The sequence below is a fragment of the Amblyraja radiata genome, chromosome X, assembly GCF_010909765.2.
Source record: "Amblyraja radiata isolate CabotCenter1 chromosome X, sAmbRad1.1.pri, whole genome shotgun sequence".
Taxonomy (NCBI): Eukaryota; Metazoa; Chordata; class Chondrichthyes; order Rajiformes; family Rajidae; genus Amblyraja; species Amblyraja radiata.
This window is the reverse complement of record NC_045999.1, coordinates 7008525-7035001: the sequence shown is the minus strand read 5'-3', so window position 1 is coordinate 7035001 and position 26477 is coordinate 7008525. Positions and strand designations below refer to the sequence as shown.

The 26477-nt window shown below is 43.8% G+C and overlaps 1 protein-coding gene across 5 annotated transcripts in view; it reads left to right on the top strand.

The window, feature by feature from the left end:
- Window positions 1-26477, top strand: part of LOC116968289 (inositol hexakisphosphate and diphosphoinositol-pentakisphosphate kinase 2-like) — a 142168-nt gene that overhangs the window by 56912 nt on the left and 58779 nt on the right. For all 5 annotated transcript variants that reach the window (XM_033015010.1, XM_033015008.1, XM_033015007.1 and 2 more), the window contains exons 13-22: window positions 676-785; window positions 1144-1229; window positions 2654-2779; window positions 13653-13774; window positions 14956-15135; window positions 15842-15983; window positions 17526-17749; window positions 23598-23725; window positions 25755-25869; window positions 26135-26242. In XM_033015010.1, coding sequence (XP_032870901.1) covers window positions 676-785; window positions 1144-1229; window positions 2654-2779; window positions 13653-13774; window positions 14956-15135; window positions 15842-15983; window positions 17526-17749; window positions 23598-23725; window positions 25755-25869; window positions 26135-26242 — 1341 coding nt within the window. The remainder of the gene's footprint in view (window positions 1-675; window positions 786-1143; window positions 1230-2653; window positions 2780-13652; window positions 13775-14955; window positions 15136-15841; window positions 15984-17525; window positions 17750-23597; window positions 23726-25754; window positions 25870-26134; window positions 26243-26477) is intronic.

The window sequence follows — 26477 nt, the reverse complement described above, 5'->3', positions numbered from 1 at the left end:
ATTTTGAGTTTGTTTCTTAGACTGTCAGTACAATCTCTTAAGTCTCCCTGTACAGTACTACTTAATCGGTTGTCTGCTTCTCTTTGTTGAAAGAGCCTGCTGTGTTTATCATCGAGACTTTTTTACATTTTACAAACATTTTCATCCTATTGTGAAATCAGCAGCCTGTGATTTATTGCTTAAATACATATGGCCAGTGCTTTTTTCGTAAACAAATTCCGTGCATGTGTGATTAATGAATAATTGTATCATGTGGCTGGAAAATGAAACAAGACACATTGTTAGAAGTGCCAGTATGTCTTACTGAGTGTACTGTCACAAAAATATCACTTCATATGATGATATAATGCAGATTAGTGCATTATCACCACTGACAAAGCTGTGCCTACAGTGGACAGTAACCACCTGCTCAAAAAACAGCTGGAAGAACTCAAATCCTCCAGCACTTTGATTTTTGCGCAAGATTCCATCATCTGCAGTTTCTTGTGTTTCCAATAACCACCTTCCATTGTGCACAATGGAGAGGGGGGTCAGGCTGTGGAGCTTAAATGACACAGGAGCATATACACTGGAACATTCCAATGTTGCACTTCAATGGTTAAAGTGAACTGTCTTGCGATGATACCCGAGCTGCCTGATATATCTTCAGACCTGATTCTCTCTTGGTCCCCGCAGGAAGTTCTAGACATTAGTCGTGAACTTTTAGCTGAACTCGGGCAACATAATGACTGTGAAATTGAGGAGAAGAAATCCAAGTTGGAACAGCTGAAGACTGTGCTGGAAATGTAAGTCTGAGTGTTAGGAGAGAGGGGGGGTGGGGGGGAGGAGAAGAAAGAGGTCCAGGCAATGTTTACATTATGGATGTTACCAAGGTTTCACTGCATTAATATCTTGGCTTGTGTCTATTTTTGCAAACTTCAACTTGCACATCTTGAAGTTACTGTTTGATAATATAGACTTGGAACAAGGCTTCAGCTGACATCTGATGATTGGAAGATGTTGGGTCCCTTCCATGAACCACCCTGTCCTGTTTAGTTGGTGGCCCAGTATTTAAAGACCTACTCTACTTTATCAAACTCTTTCTGAGGCCGACTGACCACTGAATTCCCAAAGTTCTCTATTAATGTGCCATTTCTGTTGCAGGTATGGCCATTTCTCTGGAATAAATAGGAAAGTACAAATAACATATTTGCCACATGGACAGCCCAAGACATCCAGTGAAGAGGAAGGTATGGAATGTACAATTGTAGGTCGATCTGAGAAGTAATATTCTGTTTATTGTCTTCACTGAGATATAACACCGTTGTTAATGTGGCCCTCCCCATTGGGAGGGAGAAGTAGCTTGAATTGCACATTTACAAATCAACTCTGGGAATGACATACACAAAATGCTGGAGTAACTCAGCGGGACAGTCAGCATCTCTGGAGAAAAAGAATGGGTGACGTTTCAGGTTGAGACCCTTCTTCAGATGATATCCGATGCTTCTCTAGCCTTTGATCACCTATCAGCCAATCAATTGCCCCTCTCCCCTGTATCAACCATCACTAGCCAGGCTTTGCCTTGCCCACTTTCTTTTCAAACTTTTTTGCCCTACTACAGTTAGTCTGAATAAGGGTCCTGACCTGATACATCACCTGTCCATTCCATTAAAATATGCTGTCTGACCTGCCGAGTTACTCGAGCACTTTGTCTTGTACTCAAGATTCCAGCATCTGCAGTTCCTTGTCTTTCTCTTGAATTACATTGTTGTCTCTGGAGCAGAACTTTGCTTCACCCCCCCCCCCCCTCCTTAATGAAGCTGAGTGTTCACAGTAGATTAACTACCAACTAATTCTCACTGATTTTAAGAAGGAACTGCAGATGCTGGAAAATCGAAGGTACACAAAATCGAAAATCGAAGGTCTGAAGAAGGGTTTCGGCCCGAAACGTTGCCTATTTCCTTCGCTCCATAGATGCTGCTGCACCCGCTGAGTTTCTCCAGCACTTTTGTGTACCTTCAATTAATTCTCACTGCTGGAAGGTATCTCATGTAAATCCTGTGGAAGGTATCTCATGTAAATCCTCGGTCAAAAAGTCACAATTCTGAATTACACATCACCAGGTGGTGTCTAGAGTGCGAAACCTACATAATTCTGCCGATCCATGGATTCTGAGACCAATTTCAGCTGTTCTGTTTCCCAATTGGTGCAGTTAATATTACAAGCCAAGGACCAAACCCATGCAGGTGTAGTTGGTTACATTGGTGTATGGTAATCTAGCCTTGATTAACAATGCAGAATTTCTTTAAACGCCAGCGTGGCAGCTGGGAATTTAAATCTAGTTTAAAATAATCTAGAATTTAATGTAGGTCATAATGGCGACCAAAAAAGATTGGATTTTTTTTGTTTTTATTGAAGAGTGCATACGTTTTTGTAAAAAAGAAGTGATTTCAGACCTTCAGCAATGTGTTTGACTCTTTCTTGGCTGCTTGCTGAAATGAGCCAGCAGGCCTCATTGTCCAAGCTGGCATGGGCAATAAATGCTGCCTTGGCCAAAATGTCTTTTTTTTTTGCTATCCCTAACTTTTTTTAATCTGACTTTTTAATCTGACTTCAATGTGGAATTGTGCTAAATGCTATTCATGCCATTTTGGTGTGTGCGGTTTTGTTACAGATTCGAGGAGGGAGGACCCATCCTTGCTTCTGGTGCTGAAATGGGGTGGTGAGCTGACACCCGCAGGGAGGGTGCAAGCTGAAGAGCTTGGAAGAGCGTTCAGGTGCATGTACCCTGGAGGGCAAGGTTAGTTTTCTCTAAGGTATCTGTCTTCATCAGAAATACGAGGTACAAATGTGTTATGCCATTTGCCAAAGTTTTTATCCCCCTCTTTATTGACATTGTTAAGGGCTTGTTCCACTTTCACGACTTAATTCACCACCTCTGCCGAGTTTGCCCTTGACTCGTACTCGCAGCGTGGTCGTCACGAGGTCGTAGCAGGCCGTGATGCTTGTCGTAGGTACTCATGGCATCAAGTAGGTCGGGGCGTTTTTCTAGCCTGATGATAAAAAAGGTTGTGAATTAGGTCGTGAAAGTGGGACAGGCCTTTAACACTGTCCTAAGCCAACAATTTTCAGAAAAGATTCCCGAGTCCCATCTGGGCGTAGAAAATGAAAACCATGCTGTGCCTTTTAATTCTGGCTGTTTTAAGCCTAATGTTTCCGTGAACAATCCTGTCTGCCTTTTGAGTTAGATATAGCTCTTGGGGCTAATGGAATCAAGGGATATGGGGAGAAAGCAGGAACAGGGTACTGATTTTGGGTGATCGGCCATGATCATATTGAATGGCGGTGCTGGCTCGAAGGGTCGAATGGCCTGTCCTGCACCTATTTTCTATGTTTCTATGGATCATGAGCCATGAATTTGCAAACTTGAGTTTCTGGGATTGGCTGTAACCTTTGAACATGGAAGGTTCATTTTGCACAAAAGATTTTCACTGATTGAAAACAGTTTATTGGTGGTGCTCACTGCATGGTTTAGGGCCATCAGGTCAGTGACATGAGCACAGCTATGCGCAAAACAATGAGATACCATCAAAACTCAGCCATTAGTGTAATGTTTATACTACAGTACATACAACACCAAGTGGATGCTGTGTTTGGATTCAGTGCCATCTGTTATGGAATACTCTGCAAGCATGTTGTTCCATTGGTATAAATACAATTGTGATAAAGTTTATCCGTAATCCTGAAGCTCATGGCCCTAGAGCTATGAAATTATTTATCCTGCCTGTACTCTGGTTGATTATCACTGAAATCACTCCCTTCATGAAGGGATTTCCAACTGCAGTCTCAAGATAAAATGTCGGCCTCAAGTACAGACATTACATTTGGGGCAGCAAAGTGGTACAGCGGTAGAGTTGGTGCCTTACAGCACTAGAAACCCGGGTTCAATCCTGACTACAGGTGCTGTCTGTACAGAGTTTGTATGTTCTCCCTGTAGCCGTCTGGTTTTCTCCGGATGTTCCGGTTTCCTCCCACATCCTAAAGACCCGCAAGTTAAATGGCTTCTGTAAATTGTCCTTGGTGTAGGATGTGACCAGTATACTGATGATCACTGGTCAACGTGGACCTGGTGGGCCGAAGAGCCAGATTCCAGGACTATACCTCTAAACCGCCCAGAACCTCGGCTTCGGCGGCGGCACAGTGCTGGAGCGCTATCGCGGAACGGGCGATGCCTTGCCCGGGTCGCCGCGCTGGAGCTCTGGTGAGCTGAAGATCGCTGAGGAAATCATCGCGGAGCTGCGGGACTGTGGAGCGACCAGCTGCGGGCGGCGGCGCTGAACTTTACACCGGGAGCCTGGGATCTCTAGATGAGATCGCCAGTTGTGGAGCTCCAACCGGCGCGGCCTTGTTGGCTTCGGAAGCCGCGGCCTCCAGTACGGAAGCGGCCGTTCCAGGGTTCCCAGGCCGCTGAGAGGACTCTCCCAACGCCGGAGCAACATCACCCGGCGAGAACGGCCAGGAACATCGGGCCTCCGTAGAGGCAACTGTGGAGGCCTCAATAGGCCCGACTATGGGTGAACTGGGGTTGGGGACTGGACTTTGTGCCTTCCCTCATAATGGGAACCATTGTGGGGGGATGTTCTTTATGTTTAAAACTCTTATTAATGTTATGTCTGTATTCCTTCTTTATGTGCTGCAAAATGGCAAGAAGCATTTCACTTCACTACACCTAGGTGTATGTGAATGTGACCAATAAAATACCTTTGATACTATGCTGCCTGATGCTTTTGGTCAATCCTATTTCAATATTGAGAACAGCTTGCCCCCTTGCCTGACTGATGGATGAAAGTTCAGTTAGGATGCCATGAAGATCTGTTGGCATTGGTAACCTGAGCTGTAGAGTTTTCTGTTTGTGTGTTTGGCATCTGTTGTATGTAACTAATATAAATTTTCCATGAGCACTTTTGTTTCAAATGGGCTGGCATGATGATCATCAACATCAAACCATGCAGAAATAATTCTTGTCAGCTGTGGTTTTGTGAGGGGTGGGGGGGGGGGGGGACCTCCTTCCTATTATTGCTGAGGGAGGATTGATGACACTGTGTTGCTTCAATAAAACACCACGTGGATGGCCTGTCAGCATCTATAAAGAGATAAGCATGTAACGCTGAAGGATCTGGTGCACATTTACAATGAACAAGTTTAATTTCTGTATCAATTTCCAAATATTTAGTTCCTCTCATGGGTTTAATTCCTCTTCTGTAAAAACCCATTGCACTCATTTCTCAGTGGGATATGTTATTTTGTGGTCTTTGCCTTCCATTTCATTGTTGCTTTATTCTCCCTATTTTGAAATGCTTGAAACCATAATTTGAAATACTGATGGTGAACATGAGCATTTGCAACAAGATGATGTTTCAAGTGTTGTATTTTTAGATGAACGTGGACCCCAGTCGACACTAACCGATCATAAGTGGTGCTGAGTAATCAATTAGCATTTCTGCTCACCTGAGGCCCATCTCCATGTTGAATTTCTTATTTTAAAAACGCAACCCTCTCCCACCGGCTGAGTGCAGCAGTAGAGTTGCTGTCTTACAGCACTAGAGACCCGGGTTCGATCCTGACAACAGGTGCTGTTTGTACAAAGTTTGTACCTGTGACCATGTAGGTTTTCGATGGAGTTTTGGTTTCGTCCCACACACTCCAACATACGGGATGTGGGGTAGGCATGGAGTACATGCCTTTGGGTTAGAGACTACTGAGGCGTAATATGTGGTGCTGTTCCTCAAGTTGTGTTTGGCCTTGCCCTGGCAGTGGAGGAGGCCAAGGAAAAAGTACAGGTTTGTAGGTTATTTGGCCTCTGTAAATTGTAAATTGTCCCTAGTGTGTAGGATAGTGCTAGTGTATGCGGTGATCGTTAGTTGGCGCGGACTTGGTGGACCAAAGGGCCTGTTTCCACACTGTATCTCTTAAAAAAAAAAACCCCCAAAAAACATTTGAATCAATTATTAAAATGTGGAGTGAATTTTCGATTCTTAGCTTTAATTGGGAAGAGAGTAATAAAGAATCTCCCAACTCCAACATCTTCAACATAGATGGTGGTTGGGAACTTTGATTAAATCATGAACGATTGAAAATGCTATGTGTTTGGGATTTCTGAAGAAAATATCCCCTTTATTTTCAACCATTATTTATTTTAGTAGTTGATCCTTTCGTTGCTGGCTGGAATAGACTGAATTAGTGACTTTTTTTATTGTGGGTTAGAGATGCAGCACATAAATATCTTCACAGTGTTATTTATTTGTAAAAAGTCTGTTCTTCACATCATCTCAAGGCTGGAAACTTAAATTGTGGAGAATTTTTATGAAAATTGCTTAGAATGAAATGTTAATGTTCTCGTATTGGTGGGGTACAGCACCTGTTATTAGTCTAAACTCTAATTTATGCCCCTGTCCCTGAACGGAAACCTCTGGAGACTTTGCGCCCCACCCAAGGTTTCCGTGCGGTTCCCGGAGGTTGCAGGTAGTGGAAGCAGGTAGGGAGACTGACAAAAATCTCCGGGAACCGCACGGAAACCTTGGGTGGGGCGCAAAGTCTCCAGAGGTTTCCGTTCAGGTTTCCTATGTGGGACAGGGGCATTTATACTCTGCATAGTGGCACAAGAGACTGGAACCTGTAGCAAAAATCGAGGGCAGCTGACCCACTGAGTTGTTCCAGCTGCTCTCCTTTTTTAATGGACTCTGCGCTTCGTATCATCCGATTGATCCATCATGGAACCAGAGGTGGCCTGGGGATTTGTTGCAATTAGCCCTCATTTATTTGGTCAAGGGACAAGTTAAATTTCTTCTTGTTCCTTTCCCAGGATGCAGTTCAGTAACGGAAGCCACTCTTATGTAACATTCAGTTGTGCTTAATCTACAGTTAAATAGCTTACATAAAGTATTGTTGTGTGGGTGAGTTAATGGATAGTAACCAAAAAAATTCAATTGCATTGCACCTTCCAGTTGAATAGGGTGGTAATTGTGGGGAGGGAGGTGGAAAGTCCACCCAGCCTATGCCAGCGATGAATAATCACGCCCAATGTATGGTTCCTGATGGTTCGTGTGTTAGATTGGACTTGAAAACATAAATGATGACGTTGACTTGAATTGAATACTTTATTGTCACATGTGACAAGTCAAAGTGAAATTCTTTACTTGAATACCGTGCCAAGGTATGCAAATAGTCGCCCATAAAGGGCACTGACAAATTTACAAATCTCCCCCTCCACTCCAGTTCCCTCTTTGTTTTCCCCTCGCCCCCACGCCCCTCATGGCGGTCCCCCCATGCCGGTTCATCCATTGTTCATTGGCCTTGATGTGAGGTATTACTTCCAGAGTGCAAATGGAAAGTATTTAAATCTGGTCAAGGAACACCCTGCTGGAAGAACTCAGCAGGTCAGTTAACATCTGTGGAAGAAAATGGGCAGTTGATGTTTTGTCATGACCTGACCCTTCCTCTGAACTGAAACAGTGGAGGGGAGCTGGCCGGTACAAAGAGGTGAGGTGGTGGGCGAGAGCTGGCATGAGATGAGTGGATAGACACAAAATGCTGGAGTAACTGCGGGTTAAGCAGCAGCATGAAAAAAATGAATAGGTGACGTGTCTGGTCGAAACCCTTCATCAGACCTGACGCATCACCCATTCCTTCTCTCCAGAGATGCTGCTTGACCCGCTGAGTTACTCCAGCATTTTGTGTCTATCTTCGATGTAAACCAGCATCTGCAGTTCCTTCCTACACATGAGAAGAGTGGATCCAGGTGGGGAGGGCTGGGTGAAGTCAGGTGGGGGACAGAAGGGTGGACATGACAGAGTCTGGGTTGTGAGGTCGCCAGAGGCTGCAGATGGTGGAATCAGATGGGAAAGGAAGGCGGAATATGGGACCAAATAAGGGAGGTGGGGTAGGCATGGAGTGACTGTGAAAGACTGGGTGAGAGGGGAGCTGGATGTTGTGGGAAGAAGAGTGTGGGAGTATAAGGGTAGATGGAGACTGAGGGAAAACAAATAACCTGAAGTTAGAGAATTCAACATACATACCTTTGGGTTGAAGACTACTGAGGCATAATGTGTGGTGCTGTTCCTCAAGTTGTGTTTGGCCTTGCCCTGGCAGCAGAGGAGGCTAAGGAAAAACAGGTTGGTGTTGGAATGGGGAGAGGAATTAAAATGGCTGGCAACCTGGAGCTCCAGGTGGCCATTGCAGACAGAGCGCAGGAGCATGGCAATGCGGTTACTTCATCTGCACGTGGTCGCACAGATGTAGAGGAGACCACATAGAGAGCACCAAATGGAATAAATGAGATTCGAGGAGGTATATGTGAATCTCTGCTTCACATGGAAGGGCTGTTTGGTTTCCTGAATGATGATGAGGTTGGAGGTGAAGGATTAGCTTTTCTTCGAGCTATTTCATCCATCACCCACATACTCCTCTCAATATATTGTCTTCCACACTTTTCCCATCAAATTTGTCATCTGAAATCCTCGATTATCACCTCCAGTCGTGTCTCAAACTGTATCTCCATCCCTCTCTCCCCAACCTGGCTTAATCTGCCAATCCATCCCATTGGTCCATTCTCCTCACCCCTTTGTACTGCCAAGCTCCTGTTTTCTCTCAGTCTAGAGCAGTGGTTCCCAACGTGGGGCATACGCCCCACAGGGGGGCAATTTGATTTTTTAGTAATTTCTTGCTCAGAACTTTGACTGTCTTTTGTTTATTTCATTTTTCGTTTTCATGGATGCCATGTTCTTTTGAAGCTTGTTTAAACCAAGGTATTGGCGTTTTAAGCTTCTTCAGCTGAAACGGAGTTTACTTTTTAAATGATAAGAATTATATATCACCACATGGGGGGGGGGGGGCATCAGGATTTTAGAGGTGATTAGGTGGGGCATGGCCATAAAAAGGTTGGGAACCACTGGTCTAGAGGAATGGTCTTGACCAAAACTTCAACAGTGTATTTCCATCCACTGATGCTGCCTAACCTGCTGAGTTACTTAAGCACTTTTTTGCTTAGGTTCTAACATCTGCAGTCCATTGTGTCTCTTCTTTAATCTGGTCCTTTTCCTACTGGTCTCCTCCAGCCATCACATCTGCAGCCACCTTGGTTCTGTCCATTCCTTTGCCCCACTCTTTCTCTCCACTGCATACTGCCCCCTGGTAACTTTGTCTAACAGCATCGAGCCAACTTTCACACTTGTATAGTGGAGGTGTTCTGCTTCTCTACCACCTTCCTGAGCTCCTTGATTGTTGCTGAGTCTCTGGCTACTTGCTCTATGTTAAGCTAACGACAAGCAAGTACTTTCTCCCATTTATGACCAAATAACTTCAGCTTTGCTGCTTATAAAGCAGCACCTCTAGTTTCTGACTCCATCCCCTTCTGATTACTCACTCGGGTAGAAATCAGCGGTGGGGAAAATCAAAATTGCTCAAGGTGCTTGATGTCAGAAATAAAAACAGACATGTTGTAAACTATGCAGGTCGGGCAGCATCTGGATGAGAAGCAACTGACGTTTCAGGTCTGGGACCCTTCATCACAATGTGGATCCCTTATTGAACCAACCTATCGCAAGTTTGAATCTGTCTCCTGTGGCCGCTGTCTGATGATTTTTAAAAATGTGCCCACAAGCCTGTTCCTGCTGAGGAAACTTAGGAGCTTTGATGTCAGACAGGACATTTTAACAGCTGTCTATAAATCACTTATAGAATCTGTACTCACCTTTAACATCACATCCTGGTTCACCCTCACCTCTGTCAAAGACAAATCAAAGCTTTCTCGGATCATCAATCAAGCAAGCAAAATAACTGGCAAAACTCAAAATCAATTATCAGTACTCCACACCCAGGCAGTTAAAAGGAAAGCCAACCTCATTACACAGGATCCCACCCACCCCCTGCACAAGTCCTTCCAACTTCTGCCATCAGGCCGCCGATATAAAGTCCCCCTATCCAAGAAAAACATCCACAAAAACTCATTCATACCCATTGCCCTAAACAGCTTAAATAAAAAATGAACAAGGGACAAATTAACCCTGACGCACTGTCACTTTACACGTATCCACAACTTTTATCTTGTCTATTTTTACAGTTTTTAATCTTTATACTTGCTTTTAAGATCTATACACACTGTGTGTGCTCGCAGAAATCTGTGTTGTATGACTGCTTATCAGTACATTGTCCTGGTTGTATGTTGAGCCACGTCAAAGAAGATTTTCTGTTACGACAGACAATAAAGTTTTCTGAATCTGAATCTGAAGGTGGCATAGCTGTAGAGCTACTGCCCTACAGCGCCAGAGACCCGGGTTCGATCCTAACTACGGGTTCTGTCTGTACGGAGTTTGTACGTTCTCCCCGTGACCCGCGTGGGTTTTCTCCGAGATCTTCAGTTTCCTCCCACACTCAAGACCTACAGGTTTGTAGGTTAATTGGCTTGGTGTAAATGTAAAAATTGCCCCTAGTGTGTGTAGGGTAGTGTTAATGTACGGGGATCGCTGGTCGGTGTGGACTCGGTAGGCCGAAGGGCCTGTTTCCACGCTGTATCTCTAACTAAACTAGTAAAGGTTTCCAGACCTGGAACATTAGCTTTATTTTTTAATTTTAATTTCCTGCAGCTATTGCTTGACCAGCTGAGGGCGTTTGCAGCATTTTGTGTTTTTTCTTTCAGCAGTGGGGAACCTCCTTGCCCTGTTTCATCAAGTTGAACTTCAATTCCTGAATTCTGTCCACCATCACGCCCTTCCCAATAAACTCCTTCCACTGAAGTTCACTCACACCTTGGTTCAACTCTTAGCTCAGCAGGGTTGGTGCTCTCCTTGCCCAACCCAACACTGATCACCATTTTAAGTTTAATTCTGAAGTACTTCAAACATTTTCAGTATACCACTCTTGTGTGTTGAGTTATTGAGTCACAATCACTTTAGCTGGGGCATGAGGTGCGAATAATGTTAATCTTTTTGTCTTTTCCTCCTGCTTTTTATATGAATATAGATGATAGCAGCACAGGTTTGAGCTGTGGTTCTCCTATTGAATGTGGTAAGGGATTGATTGCTGCCCTGTGTTCTGAGTTTGTGATGAATTAACCCCCCATTTCCAATCCTTTTGCATGTCTCGTCCTGGGACTAATTTAACAAATCAGTTGCAGCAAATGTGCAACAAACTAATTGTCACAGTGATTCATAAACAGAGTGAGCCTTCTGTTATTCTGACGGTAGCTATGGCCAGGAATCAGAAAATTATGATTCCTGTTGGGAACTTGCACCTGCGCGAGATGATAATTCCCTTTGATTTGGGGCTGTGTGGCACCCACATGATACTGCCACTTGATTGTGCCAAGAAATGAATCAATGACATTTTTAATCGAAGTTGTTTTAACCTACCATGTGTCTTCACCATCACAACACTTCCACGCACTTCACATGCCGCACACACATCGGTGCCACACACTCAATTTCACATGGGGTTCAGGTGTCATTTTAACTTCCGCTAAGCCGCAAACCCTAACAAGTAGAAAGAAATAACTGCCGATGCAGGTTTAAAAAAAAAAAAAAAAAGACACACAGTGCTGGAATAACTCAGTGGGTCAGATGGCATCTCTGGAGAACATGGATAGGTGCCATTTTGGATCGGGACCCTTCTTCTCCAACCCGAAATGTCACGTATCCATGTTCTCCACCGATGCTGCCAAACCTGCCGAGTTATTCCAGCACCTTGTATCTTTTCTTCCCTAACAAGTGTTGCCTGTTTACATCATTAATGCAGCTAATTCATTCTTTACCGTGTTGTTTAATATATTTGATTTTGCTGTTGACTTGGATATACTTTGCAAGATAAACATCTGAATTTGATGCTATTGAATACTCCTTCAATCCGTTAGATATCCATTTTTTCCACGATTTGTGCAAGCCCATTTGTTGAGCTTGATTTGCTCAAGCAGTTTAACGATAAATTAAGTCTTTTTGTAAGATTGGTATTGATATTTTATCATATTCTGCTCCTATTTTCTATAATGTTACTTCTCCCTTGCTGTTTGTGGTGTTCTGGGGATGTTCCTTCACCTACAAACAATGACCCTCTGCAACACATAGTTCTTACAAAGCGTTCTTACATCATGCGTTCTGCTTTGAAAAATCCTGTCACAGCTCTGTTTGTTAAGGATAAAATTAAACTCATTTGTCAAGAATCAAGAGGGTTTAATTGTCATCTTTACCGAAACAGCACAGTGAAATTCTTGCTTGCTGTAGAATAATAGGTCTGTAAACACAGTGGTCAATAGTTAAAATAATAAAACAAACAAAGTTCAATAAATGAATAATTTCCTAATATTAGTGCAAAACAAAAGTTCCTCGTGCAACAAAGACAGTTTGAAGTTTAGTTGGTGTTTGTACTGTTCAATAGCCTAATGGTTGATGGGAAGTAGCTATATCTGAACCTAGTGGTCATGGTTTTCAAACTCCTGTGTTGCCTTCCCCATGGCAGGAGTGAAATGGGAATATGGCCCTGGGCGATGTGGGTTCTTGATAATGCTGGTTGCCTTTTGGAGGCAATGCCTCCTATAGATTCCATCGATAGTAGGGAGATCAATTTCGTGATGGACCACCACTTTTTATAATTTCCTTCATTCCTGGTTTGTTCGAGTTGCCGAACCAGTTTTGTGTAACGTGGTCCACATCTGATGAAGTTAATTCCAGTCAGTGGAAGAATTATTTCTATTTAAGACATCAGTGCAGTTAGGGGGACAACTTCCATGTTCAACAGCTGTGAAACCAGTTTATTTTTCCAATTATCTGCACTTGGAAAGGCCTGGAGTCAGTCAATTGATCGCAACCTTTTTAGTTTGTTGTTCCTATGTTCAATAAACACTTTGTTGAACATGAAACTAATATTTATACCTTTTCACTGCAGTGTTGAGATTTGGGCAGCATATTAAATTATTCAGACTCTTCTAGGTAACTTTACAGTTCTGAGAGCATTGCTTGGACCACAGTAAATCACAACACTGGAATGCTGACATATTTGGAAATTGAGATAGTATCAAGATCATAGAGGCATAGAGAACAGCATAGAGGCTCTTTGGCACACGTTATCCATGCCAACCCAGTTGGCATACTGGGCTAGTCCTGGCAAACTAATATCAGAATTCAAAAGGTTAAATTAAGTGGACAGATTGCACAGATAAACTTTCCTTTTGAGTGGAGAGTTGATTTAGATAATTAATATGATTAAAGTAGTCAGTAGGGTGGATAGAAGTTACTTCCCCAGGGAGTACAGAACAGTGGGATATGACGGATTGTTCAGGATTGGTGTAAAGAGGCCCCTCTATGCACAAAGGGAAGTGAAAATCTGAAAATAGACACAAAATGCCAGAGTAACAGGCAGCATCTCTGGGGAGAAGGAATGGGTGGCATTTCTGGTCGAGACAATTCTTCAGACAGAAAATCCGGAACTCTTGTCCACAAAGAGCTGAGAATGGGTCAATTGAAAACTTCAGAACTGCAATTGAAAAGATTTGTGTTTTGAGAGTTGTGGAATAAAAAAAAATAGAAATAAGATACAGATTATCCAAGGTCAAACTAAATGGTGGACCATCTGCAGATGACAGTGGAGTGATTTGAGCAGAGTGTGAAGTGATTTTTATTTTCTCACAGGGGATTATGCTGGCTTTCCTGGTTGTGGTCTCCTTCGTCTGCACAGCACCTACAGGCACGACTTGAAGATCTATGCGTCCGATGAAGGCAGAGTGCAGATGACAGCCGCGGCTTTTGCCAAGGTACGTGAAGAAAGAGGCTTTCACGAAACGATACGATAGAACTTTATTGATCCCAGGAGAGAAATTGACCTGCCAACGGTGATAAAACACAAGATACATGAAATTACAGTGACGAGTGGAAAGGATTGGGGATGTGCAAAGATTTGGGGAGGGGAGTCGGTCTACCCCACTGCTGAAGGGGGAAGAGTTGTACAGTTTGATAGCCACAGTGAAGAAGGATCTCCTCAGGTGTTCTGTACTGCATCTTGGTGGAACTAGTCTGTTGCTGAAGGTACTCCTCAGGTTAACTAGTGTGTCATGGAGGGGGTGAGCTGTATTGTCCAGGATGGTCTGCAGTTTGAGGAGCATCCTCCCCTGCAAGACCAACCTCCCGTGAATCCAACTCCAACTCCGCCCCCAGGACGGAGCCGTTCTTCCTGATGAGTTTGTTCATCCTGTTGGCGTCTGCGGCCTTCGCCCTGCTGCCCCAGCACACGACAACAAGGAAGACGGCGCTGACTACTTTGCAGATTTAGTTGGCATTCAATAGAACGGGAGTAAAAGAGGCAACCAAATACTGTGGAGAAAGGAATCGCAAATGTTGGTTTAAACAAAGGCTAGACACACACATTGCTGGAGTAACTCAGCGGGTCAGGCAGCATCTCTGCAGGAAAAGGAACTGTAATGTTTCTGGTTGGGACCCTTCTTCAGACTGAAAGTAGAAGGGAAGGAACTGGAGTTAAGAAAAGGCCAGAACAAAGCAGGGCAGCCACCCACATAAGCAAGGAAGGGTGGAGCCTATAATGGCCCATTGTTGGCAGGGGAAGAAGTGATGTGAACAGTGGAACTAGTAGGATGACTAGGGTGGGAGAGGGGAGGGAGCAGGAATGCAGGGGTTACATGAAATTAGAGAAGTCAACATTCATATTTCTGGGTTGTTAGCTGTCTGAGCAAAATATGGGGTGGTGTTACTCCAATTTGCATGTGGCCTAACTCTGACAATGGAGGAAGCTCAGGACAGATACTGCAGAATACAGTATATTTTTGATACTTGCTACTTGATTCTTGATCTTTTTGATAACAGTATTGGACTTGTGAAGTGGGGAATGAGGTAACCCTCACAGCATGGACACGCCAAAATATACCTCGATACCAAGATCGTCAAGACGTCACCTATCATCTTTCTGTGTACAATGTTACAGGGTCTCTTGGCATTGGAAGGGGAGCTGACTCCAATTCTGGTGCAGATGGTGAAAAGTGCCAACATGAATGGTCTTCTGGACAGTAACAGCAACTCGCTTAGTTGCCAGCACCGCGTCAAAGCCCGGCTTCATGAGTTCATGCAGAAGGATCAGGAGTTCACAGAAGAAGACTACAAAAAGGTAACCGCGTGTCTGCATCCACTGGGTTGGGGGGAGGATTGGATGTGATAAGGTGCTCTATGTTAGTGGCACCATCTAGTCGTAACAGTTCTACATTAGATTGCAACTTTCACGTGGTCTGACGAATGCAATCAACCTGGCGTGCACAATCGAATAAGATCAAATAGAACAAAGTGTTCAAAAGGGAACTGCAGATGCTGGAATATCGAAGGTACACAAAATTGCTGGAGGAACTCAGCGGGTGCAGCAGCATCTATGGAGCGAAGGAAATAGGCGACGTTTCGGGCCTATTTCCTTCGCTCCATAGATGCTGCTGCACCCGCTGAGTTCCTCCAGCAATTTTGTGTACCTTCAAATAGAACAAGTTGTCCTGCAACTTTAGGCTGTGCATGCCATACCTAAGAAGAAGTTCTACATTAGGAAAGCCAAAGCTGATTGCATGGCTGTTGCTTGCTTGCTTGCTTTGAGAGAGCTCGAGCATGTTTCCTATGTATTTTCTACCTATAGCTCTCTCTGCATCACAGGTGCCACACAGGTGTAGGCAGTTCTGCTATAAGTGATAGTTGCATTCTATCATGTATCATAATTTGCTGTCTATTTGCATTGTAGTGTCTGATGACTGTCAGAATCAGCCAGCAGGCAGGTGACTTCTGTTCCTGGTCCTGTCTATTAACACTGTTTGCATCTGGTCTGTTATCTTTTGCAGCTGGCTCCCTCTGGCAGTGCTTCTCTTATTAACTCCATGAAGTTAATTCAAAACCCTGTCACCACTTGTGATCGAGTTTACTCCTTGGTTCAGAATCTGACCTCGCAGATTAAGAAGAGGTTAGAAGATCCCAAATCAGCAGGTAAATATATTTATGTGTAAGAAAGAACTGCAGATGCTGGTTTAAATCGAAGGTAGACACAATGTTGGAGTAACTCAGCGGGACAGGCATCATCTCTGGAGAGAAGGAATGGGTAACGTTCTTGGGTAGAGACCCTTCTTCAGACGTATATGTATGTATATACGTGTGAATATGTGTGTGTGTGTGTGTGTGTGTATATGTATGTATATAACCCAGCGGTCTCCCCTCTCCCCACCCCATCTCCCTCTACCCCCTCCTCCCCCCCCCCAGTGTGTGAGGGGTGGCTAGTGTGTGTGTGAAGCCGCAGTCTCCCCCCCCCTCCCCTGCAACCGCGCATTCGGGGAACAGAATTGTTTGAAGAATTATTCAGCAAGTGGAAACTTACTGAATAAAATAAATAAACATAAAATGAGGCATGATTTTTTTTTGCAGAACTAATCAAATAGATGAGCACCATCTATGGAAGAGAAAGTAGAGCTAATGTTTTGGGTCAATAATTAGTTTAGTTTATTGTCACGTGTACCGAGGTATAGTGAAAAACTTGTTACGTGCAAACCAGTCAGCAGAAAGACTATACCTAATTACAGATTGAGCCATCCACAGTCTTCAGATACATCATAAAGAGAATAATGTTTAGTGCAAGATAAAGTCCGATCAAAGGATGGTCTGTGAGGTAGATAGTAGTTCAGGACTGCTCTCTCGTGGATAGGATAGTTCAGTTACCTGCCAACAGCTGGGAAGAAACAGTCCCTGAATAACTTCCACCTGAAAGGTTAAATCTGCTTCTCCCCAAAGATGCTGCCTGATCAGCTGAATATTTTATGCAGTTTTCTTTTTATTTCTAGTTCTCATTATTTGCAGCTTTTTTATTGCGCTGATTTGTTATTGAAGCTTGGAGACGTTTGAGTTAGAATCGAAGAACTGGGTTAACATCCAGAGATGTAATCAATAAAATCAAAGATGCTATATTTAATTAACCTCATCTATATCGTGTGGAACACTAGTTCCTTCACTCAATCATCACACTTTCTTAACAGCTGGAAAAAATACAAACCATTCTGTTCTGCTTCTGATTGTGATTGAGAGTGGAGTCTGAAGAAGGGTATTGACCCATAACATCACCTATTCCTTTTCTCTAGAGATGCTGCCTGACCTGAGTTACTCCAGTGTCTAAAGTATTGCTCTGGGCCATTTTCCCAATAATACCCTCATGCCACCTGAACAGGTAGCACGGAACCAGTTTAAGTGATGGGGAGATTGGGTGAGCCGTAATGTGTTTTTTTTTCTTGAGATTATTTCTAGCCAGTGTTCTCAAGAAACATTTGCAGTAATTACTTTTGTGAAAAGCCAGGTGCATGTACAAATGTAATGAGTGCATTGTGTTCATTTAATCTTTTGAAAGAAAAATTGTCAGATATTTTGTTTCCATAGCTGTACATTTTTTTTCTGCCAAGTGCTCTATCTTTGTTATGGTCTTTGTAGATTAGAGTCTGGTAGAATGTATCAGAATTTGTGTAAAGTGTCGGATCATATCAATTGCAGACCTTCAGCTGTATCACAGCGAGACCCTGGAGCTAATGCTGCAACGCTGGTTAAAGCTGGAGAAGGATTTCCGAATGAAGAGCGGCCGTTATGACATCAGTAAAATTCCGGACATCTACGACTGCATCAAATATGATGTTCAGCACAACGGTGCCTTGAAGCTGGAAGACACCTTGGAACTATTCAAGCTCTCCAAAGCCCTTGCTGATATCATCATTCCGCAGGTAGGAATTAATTGACCCAAAGATTGAATGCTACAGTACTGGCCATTCTTCCAGGCTCAATATTCAGCTCAACAATGCCAGATAATCAGCATTTCTGGTACTTTCGTTTCATGTTTCTGCCATTCACACCATGTACCTCTCCTGCCGCTTGAAAATGCACGCCGCCAGACTTATTTATTGCTCATATTCTATGTCGCTCTTCTAGGGAGATGCTAACTGCATTTCGTTGTCTCTGTACTGTACACTGCACAATGACAATAAAGATTGAATCTGAATCTGAATCTTAGGAACAGCTTCTTCCCCTCTGTTATCAGGCTTCCGAACTGTCTTTCCATAAGTTAGGGGTACTGTCCATTTCACCTTAACCATATTTCAAACATTGGAATTTGTCTAGAACTGGTGGAACTATGGAGGACCGGCCAAATTTTTGTGCCTTCCACCACAGTGATGAATGCTGTGGTGGATGTTTGTGTTACATTTTTTAATGTGTTTTTGTGTGTTCTTTGTCATTGTGCCGCTGCTGGCAAATTCATTTCACTTGCACTTTATGTGCAATGTGACGAATAAAACTGATTGTTGATTGTTGGTGCACTACAATGTTGAGAACGATTGTAGTTATTCTTGTAGCTGGGAGATGCTTCCCTTTCTTCAAGGGGTAGCATCTTCCCCCTTGCTTTGTACTTGTGTTTAGCTTGATTGTAATTTTGGATTGTATTATCTTGGTTCTTGGTTTCTTGGTCCTCCAAAATATTCCAAATGGAATTTAAACTGGAGGTGGTGAAGGGAGGGCTTAAGCCAGAAAGGGTTATTGGGAAGAAAGTGCTACTTTAAATTTAGTTGCATCTGGTTGGGTAACTATAGTTGGGTGGAGATTATTCCATGATTTAATTGTGCGGGGGAAGAACGAATTGCTGTACACATCTGTCTTTGTAGCTGGGATCACAAATTGGATCGAATGCCCTCGTCTGCTCCTAATTGGTTTGGGTTTGGTGTAGGTCTTGTAATCTATGTCGAGCTGACCATTTAACATTTTGTAAAAACAGGTCAAACAGTGAGCTTCACGTCTGTCTTGGAGAGGGTTCCACCCCAGAGAATTCAGAAGTTTGGTGACACTCGCTTCTCTCTCATAGGTGTTAGTAACAAATCGAGCTGCCTGTCTTTGGACACGTTCGATGGAAGAAATGTTTTTATTTGTGTATGGGTCCCATATCTGATTTGTTTGGACAACTTGTAGAGCAAATCCTTTCGCTATACCTCTGTACAGTGACAATAATAATCCTCAACCTGTATTTGTACCTATTCCAGGTTGACATTTACCACAGGTGATTAGTTTAGAGATGCAGCTTCAGCCATTGAGTTCTCGCCGACCATCCATTCACATTTGCTCTGTTATTACGTTTTCGCATCCTCTTCCTACACATTACGGTACATTTACAGTGGCCAATTAACTGACAAACCTGCACGTCTTTGGGATGTGGGAAGAATCCGGTGCACCCGGACTAAACCCATATGGGCACTGGGAGAACGTTCAAACTCCACACAGACAGCACTCCTGGTCAGGATCGAACTCGGGTCTCTGGCACGATGAGGCAGTGGGTCCACCAGCTGTGCCAATGTCTGAAGTAGAAGGTGCTGCTGCCTCACTGCGATTGAATAAGAATTTGTTTGAAAGGGGCCAACTTTTTAAATATACCTTGGTATAAACTGCAGTTACATAGTGCTGCCATGAGATGGTGCCAAGAACTGCAGATGTCTACAAGCACTGCATTCTGATGTATTCTACCTCCAGCATTTTAATTCCAGGTCCTCTGTTACAGCCCTTTTCGGCAATCCAGGATAAACCTTGTAATTCAAACGTGTTTTTATCAAACCAGAACCTTCTATGAATTGAATTAATGCCAACGCACGGCTGATTTGAAGGTTACATTTCCGCCACAATGCCACACACATAGAAATAGAAGGCTTTGAATGAAGCATATCTGCATCCCTGCCTCCTGATTTTCATTCACCACACACAGCAAAGCTCCTGACCATCCTTTATTGAATGATTTAATTCACTTGCTGGCAAAGAAAAGCCTTGAACATTTATTGAAGGGAAGATGCCCAGACTACGCTGCTGGTGAACAGATCTGGTCTCCATACTATTAAAAAGGACATTTAAAAAAAGTGTCTGAGGGAGTGCAAAACAGATTGTCAAGGATGATGCGGAAACTAGTAGGTTCTAGCTAAAGGGAAACAACAAGGAGCTTTTTCTTTTATAAAAGATAAAGCTCAGAGATGACGTCTTTAAAATTATCAGTGGGTTAGACAGGATAGAAGTGCAGAGCTATTTTCTTCTGGGAGAATCTAAGACTGGGTACATGGGAATGATAGTTATTCATCTCTTTACTCGGATGGTTGTCTGGCATGAACAATTTAGTTGATTTTCTTGAATGCAGTTTCTGCAAGGAATTGAAATGGATGCACTGAGGTGTATAAAATCATGAGAGGGATCGATCGGGTAGATGCACAGCCTCTTGCCTGGAGTAGGGGAATTGAAAACTAAATAGCGTAGGTTTAAGGTGAAGGGGGAAAGATTTAATAGGAATATGAGGGGGAACTTTATCACTCAAAGGATGATGGGTGTGTGGAATGAGCTGTTAGAGGAGGTAGTTGAGGCAAGGACTATTGCAACGTTTGAGAAACAATTAGACAGTTAAGGGCCTGTCCCACTTTACGAGGTAATTAACAAATTCTCCCGAGTTATTCACGATTTCTCCCGAGTTTTCCCCTTGATTCAAACTCACAGAATGTCGTAACGGGTCCGTAGGAGGCTGTAGGAGTCCGTAGATATATTGTAAACCAGCCGTTGGTACTCAGGGCATCCTCCCGTCTTTTTTTTACTCGTGGACATTTTTTATCAGGCCGGAAAAAACATCCCGACTTGCCTGATACCCCGAGTACCTACCTCTGGCATAACGAGCCACTACGATATATCTACAGACTCTTACGGAACCGTTACGAACATTCTGCGAGTTTGAATCGAGGGGAAAACTCGGGAGAATTTGTGAATTACCTCGTAAAGTGGGACAGGCCCTTAACATGGATAGGACAGATTTAGAGGGATATATATATATGGGCCAAATGCAGGCAGGTGGGGCGATGATACATGTTTGCCGGTGTCAGAAGGTTGGGCCGAAGGGCATGTTTCCACACATTGACTGAGTCTATGACTCTATGCTGTAAGACTCATTGGAAATGAAGATTCTTATGTAAGGTATAACTCTAACACAGATTAGTTCGGCCAATTGGCCTGATGAACTGCTATATATTCTGTAATTCCAAAGGGCCATTGGAAAGCCTCTCTAACATCTAACATGCTTTGCATGCAATTAATTATCAGGAATTGTGCTAACCCTCCACTTTCTAGATGAGATTAGTTTATGTTGCCATCATGTTCAGGCACAAACATTGTGGGCTGAAAGGTCTGCTCCTGTACTGTACCGTTTGTTCTATGTTCAAGATAGGCCTGGTAAATATTTTGTTCATTGAAACATCCTTAAACTTTGTTTAAGATAAATGACGAGGGGGGTAGGAGTCGATTTGTAATTGATCGTACAGGTCCCGAATAGACTGTCTTGTTCAGAGGTCACTTCCCTCTGACGATGCAGCACTTGGTCAGCACTGTGTAAAGATGTCAGCAGAGGTTATGTCCTCTAGTAAAGCTAAATTACCTTGCCCTTTTGACTCCCTTCAACGATTTCCATTTATATTGCACCATCAATATATATTTGATAATGCATTTCAAGGTGATTTGCAGGAACATTGTCAAACCAAATTTAATACAGCAATGTAAGGTGATATTGGAATGAATGGTAAGTTTTAAAGAGTAGCTGAAAGGTGGAAAGAGTCAAGGGGTACAGGGATCTTGGACAGAGGGACTTGCAGAGTTTCAGGGAAAGGGCACTGCATTTCGTTGTCTCTGTACTGTACACTGCACAATGACAATAAACATTTGAATCTGAATCTTGGAGATTAGTTTAGAGATACAGCGCGGAAACAGGCCCTTCGGCCCACCAGGTCCGTGCCGACCAACACATTAAAACTATCCTACACATACTAGGGACAATATTTTACACATACGCCAACCCAATTAACCTGTAAGCCTTTGGAATGTGTGAGGACGACGATCTGGGAGGAAACCCACGCAGGTCACGGGGAAAACATACAAACTCCATATAGACAGCACCCGTCGTCAGGATCGAACCCGGGTCTCTGGCGCTGCAAGCGCTGTGAGGCAGCAACTCTACCGCTGTGCCGACCTGCAACAATTGAATTAAAGTAACACTGAATTAAAGCAATGGAAGGATTTCTGTCATTGATCACCGGCTGTGTTAGCTTTTATTATTCTTTCACGGTTGTTCTTTTCTAATGAATTTCTCATGCATATTAATTGAGATAATAAGTAATAAATAATCACTGAACTAATGCCGCATGTCGAGCCTCGCATGTCAGCATCGTGACGGTTAAGCTTTGATCTGAATATATTGACTGTTTGTGCGTATTTCCCTTCTGTAAATCAGCATTGCTCGCATGTGTTAAATGAGCTGTCTCCCGGCCTGTTCATGAATCTCAATCCTAATATTCCCCCAATGGTGATGTTTTTCACTGTGGACAAAGCTTTAGTATGCAAGCTATGTCTGCGCTGTCTGCACGTACAGTCTGCTTTGCTGAGCTCCACCCTCTGAATGGCAACGGATACCAGTCTTTTATTCTAAGATGCCTCGCATTTCTCCATTCTACTGTTCTCTGAACGCTGGTTAAAATGTTATTTTCACAGTGGCAGTAAACCTGTGATCGTCACCAGTATCAATTAGATGCTCCCATTATGCCACTTTACATAAAGTAAAGTGTACAATATTATTTGGTAGACAAAAATGCCGGAGAAACTCAGCGGGGAGGCAGCATCTATGGAGCGAAGGAAATAGGCAACGTTTTGGGTCGAAACCCTTTAAGGTTGTGCTGTACCTTCTTTACAGTATTTACCCTGCAGAGTAGTTACTAAGATGGCTGATCCGTGGGCGGTTGCTGCTGGGACGCAAGTTGGGGCCTGATCAACCCCGGCTGGGTCGCCTGGGCGAGGGTGTCTGATGTAGTGAGACCCGAACCACCCGATGACCCCAGTTCACATCACTGAGGATGCGTCCCAGCGCATCTAGAAGATGTATCTTTTTCACAGCTGTAATGGAATGGCCTGTTGTCTGACTACGATACGATACATTACCCCAGGAGGGAAATTGATCTGCCAACAGTCATAAAACACAATATACATGAAACATGAAATTAAAGTGAGGAGTGGAAAGGATTGGGGATGTGCAACGATGGGGGAGGGGAGGGGAGTCAGTCTCAGTCTACCCCACGACAGAAGGGGGAGGAGTTGTACAGTTTGATAGCCACAGGGAAGAATGATGTCCTGTGATATTCTGTACTGCATCTTGGTGGGACCAGTCTGTTGCTGACGGTCCTCCTCAGGTTGACCAGTGTCATGGAGGGGGTGAGCTGTATTGCCCAAGATGCTCCGCAGTTTGAGGAGCATCCTCCCCTCCAAGACCACCTCCCATGAATATTCCCAGCTTAATTATTTAAGCGGCATGGTGGCACAGTGGTAGAGTTGCTGGCTTACAGCACCAGAGACCTGCCTTCGATCTAAAACTAAAACTTGTCTGTATAGCTTACCATGACCCCTCTAGATGTTTTGAGGGCACAACTTCTGCCTGGATCTCATTTGTCAAGCGGGCAGGATCTCACTTGGTATCCCTTTTTACTGGACTGCTGTTTGCAGCCTTACACTTTGTTTTTCTTCCTGTAGGAATATGGCATTAATAAGGAAGAAAAGCTGGACATTGCCTACGGATACTGCCTTCCACTGATCAAGAAGATGCAGCTGGATTTACAAAGGACGCATGAAGATGAATCTGTCAACAAACTGCATCCACTGTAAGTCAGCCACTCAGAGCATGAGCCTTTGCCACTTGATCAAACTATGTGCCACTCCTTTCTGCAGATGGCCTTTTGTTTCCGAAGGGAAAATCCTGAATCGAAAAAATATAAACTTGCAAATGATGGCAAGTATTTTGCTACTCTTTTAACAAAAATTAAGCTGGCAAAGAGATTTATTTAAAAAAAATGTATTCTCAACCTGCTGTTTGAAAGCACAGAGGAAGTGGATTCAATAATAGCTTTCAAAATATAATCGGATCAGTAGATGAAAAGGAACTCAAAATCGCTCTGCTGCTGGCAAAGAGAGAGGGGAGTGGGGCTAATTACATAGATACATAGAAAATAGGTGCAGGAGTAGGCCATTCGGCCCTTCGAGCCTGCACCGACATTCAATATGATCATGGCTGATCATCCAACTCAGTATCCCATTGGGCAGTTTCTTCAAAGATCTGGCATAGGCATTGGTGGGCAGAATGTCTCCTGGTCCTGCGTAACTCAGGGAGTTGAGTTAGTTTGTTGAGGATCCTGTTTGTATGTCATGAGACTATCAGCAAATGGGACGTGGAGCTGATTGCCACTGAGAAGGTGATTTTTGGAACCGATTGGCACCTGATGGTAATATTGTGTGAAGGGATTTGATGTCCTTGGAAGAACCAAACCCAGTCTGTGCTGACTTCAGAATAAGAGATGGGAATTGTATTAGAGAGTTGCCAAAGTGACAAGATGGAAGTGATGTGTGCAGGTGAGTTAAGGGCCTGTCCCACTTGGGGGTCATTTGCGCGTCACGCAGGTGGTGCGCGACAATTTTGAGAATCCCCAAATCCTGGGGCGCCGCGCACTACCGCGCGTCACTGCCTACGCGCATAATGCACGCAATGCGCGCGTCACGACGCGTGAGACTTGATCCTTGTTTTAGCTATCCCTGCAAATCTGCGCCTTCCCCAGTAACCTGTAAAAATTATATCTCCCCTCATTCTTCCAAATTTGAGAAGATGTAGGGTCGGTCTGCCTATTCTGTCCCTGTACAGTCAAATCATTATCGCAAATCCATCCTGGTAAAATGTGGCATTCGTTCTCAGAGAATCATAGTGCATGGAAACGGGCCCTTTGCCCACTGAATCCATGCCAACCATCAAGCACCTGTTTTTACATTAATCCTGCCCTCACCCATTTTTATCTTTCCCACATAGTATTGGGGTAATAATAATAATAATGGATGGGATTTATATAGCGCCTTTCTAATACTCAAGGCGCTTTACATCGAATTATTCATTCACTCCTCAGTCACACTCGGTGGTGGTAAGCTACTTCTGTAGCCACAGCTGCCCTGGGGCAGACTGACGGAAGCGTGGCTGCCATTCTGCGCCTACGGCCCCTCCGACCACCATCAATCACCCACACACATTCACACACAGGCAAAGGTGGGTGAAGTGTCTTGCCCAAGGACACAACGACAGTATGCACTCCAAGCGGGATTCGAACCGGCCACCTTCCGGTCGCCAGCCGAACACTTAACCCATTGCGCCACCTGCCTCCAGAGCCAGAAATTTGTGAGATCATTTCTCACTCCAGACGCCATGATGCAAATTTGTTGACGCGTGCATGTTTCCTCCTAATGTATCTTTTTTTCCCTCCCGAACATAGAGTGATCTCTGATCACCTCTTATCTGATGTTAACGCACCATTTCTCACAGTGCAGTACAGTAGAATGCCGCACTTTGAACAAGAGAGCCTGACCTCCATTTTGGTGCTGGGAGCAGGGTGGGATATAAGATCCCAAGCCACTGTGTCAAAGAAAAGCAGGAGTTGTTATCCGAGGTACCCAGACAGCCTGTCTCCCTTCAACGTGATCTGCTCATGAGTGGGTTCCTGTTTGTGGCATCGAGCAATTCCTCCAATTCAACATGTTGAAAGTGCTCCGTTGAGTGTAACTTTCCTTGTGAAAGGCACCATAGAAATGCAAGCCCACCATCATTTGCTTTGGCAAAACGCTGTCCACCTGATGACTTTTCATCTCGTTGTTTAGCTATTCCAGAGGGGTGATGTCTCCCGGACGCCATGTGCGGACACGGTTGTACTTTACGAGTGAGAGCCACGTTCATTCGTTGCTGAGCTTATTTCGTTACGGAGGTCTTTTGGGAGTAAGTAGCACTTTTACTATCATAGTTTTGTATTTTGTTCAATAAGTTAATGCCCAACAATGAGCAGAATTTGAAAGGAGAGAATTTAAAAAATATATATTAATCGACCCATGGGCGTCTCTCGTTCCCATTGCTAAATGTTGTCTTTTGCCTCATTTCTCCCTACCCCTATTCCATCTTCTCCCTCTACTGTTACCCAATCTGTCGCAGGGATTCTGAGGTGACTTTGAGTCTGCATTAATATAATTCCCCCTCTGTTTCTTAGGAGCTAAAGGATCAGCAGTGGAAAAGAGCCATGGACTACCTTGGTGCAGTGTCAGAACTGAACTACATGACTCAGATTGTCATCATGTTGTACGAGGATAACAATAAGGTACAACCCGTGGAAATGGTCCCCGTTTCGCATGCAGCCCAATGGGTTTACACAACTCCCAATTCTGGTGACACCAACAAATCTTGAAATGTTCATCTGTATTACAACATCCAAGTAATTTATTAAGTGGTCGTCTTACAGATCATTGGCGTGCACCATTGCCTGCCGTGCTTCAGCTAGAAAACACTATTCACTGTAAATGTGTAGGAAGGAACTGCAGATGCTGGTTTAAACC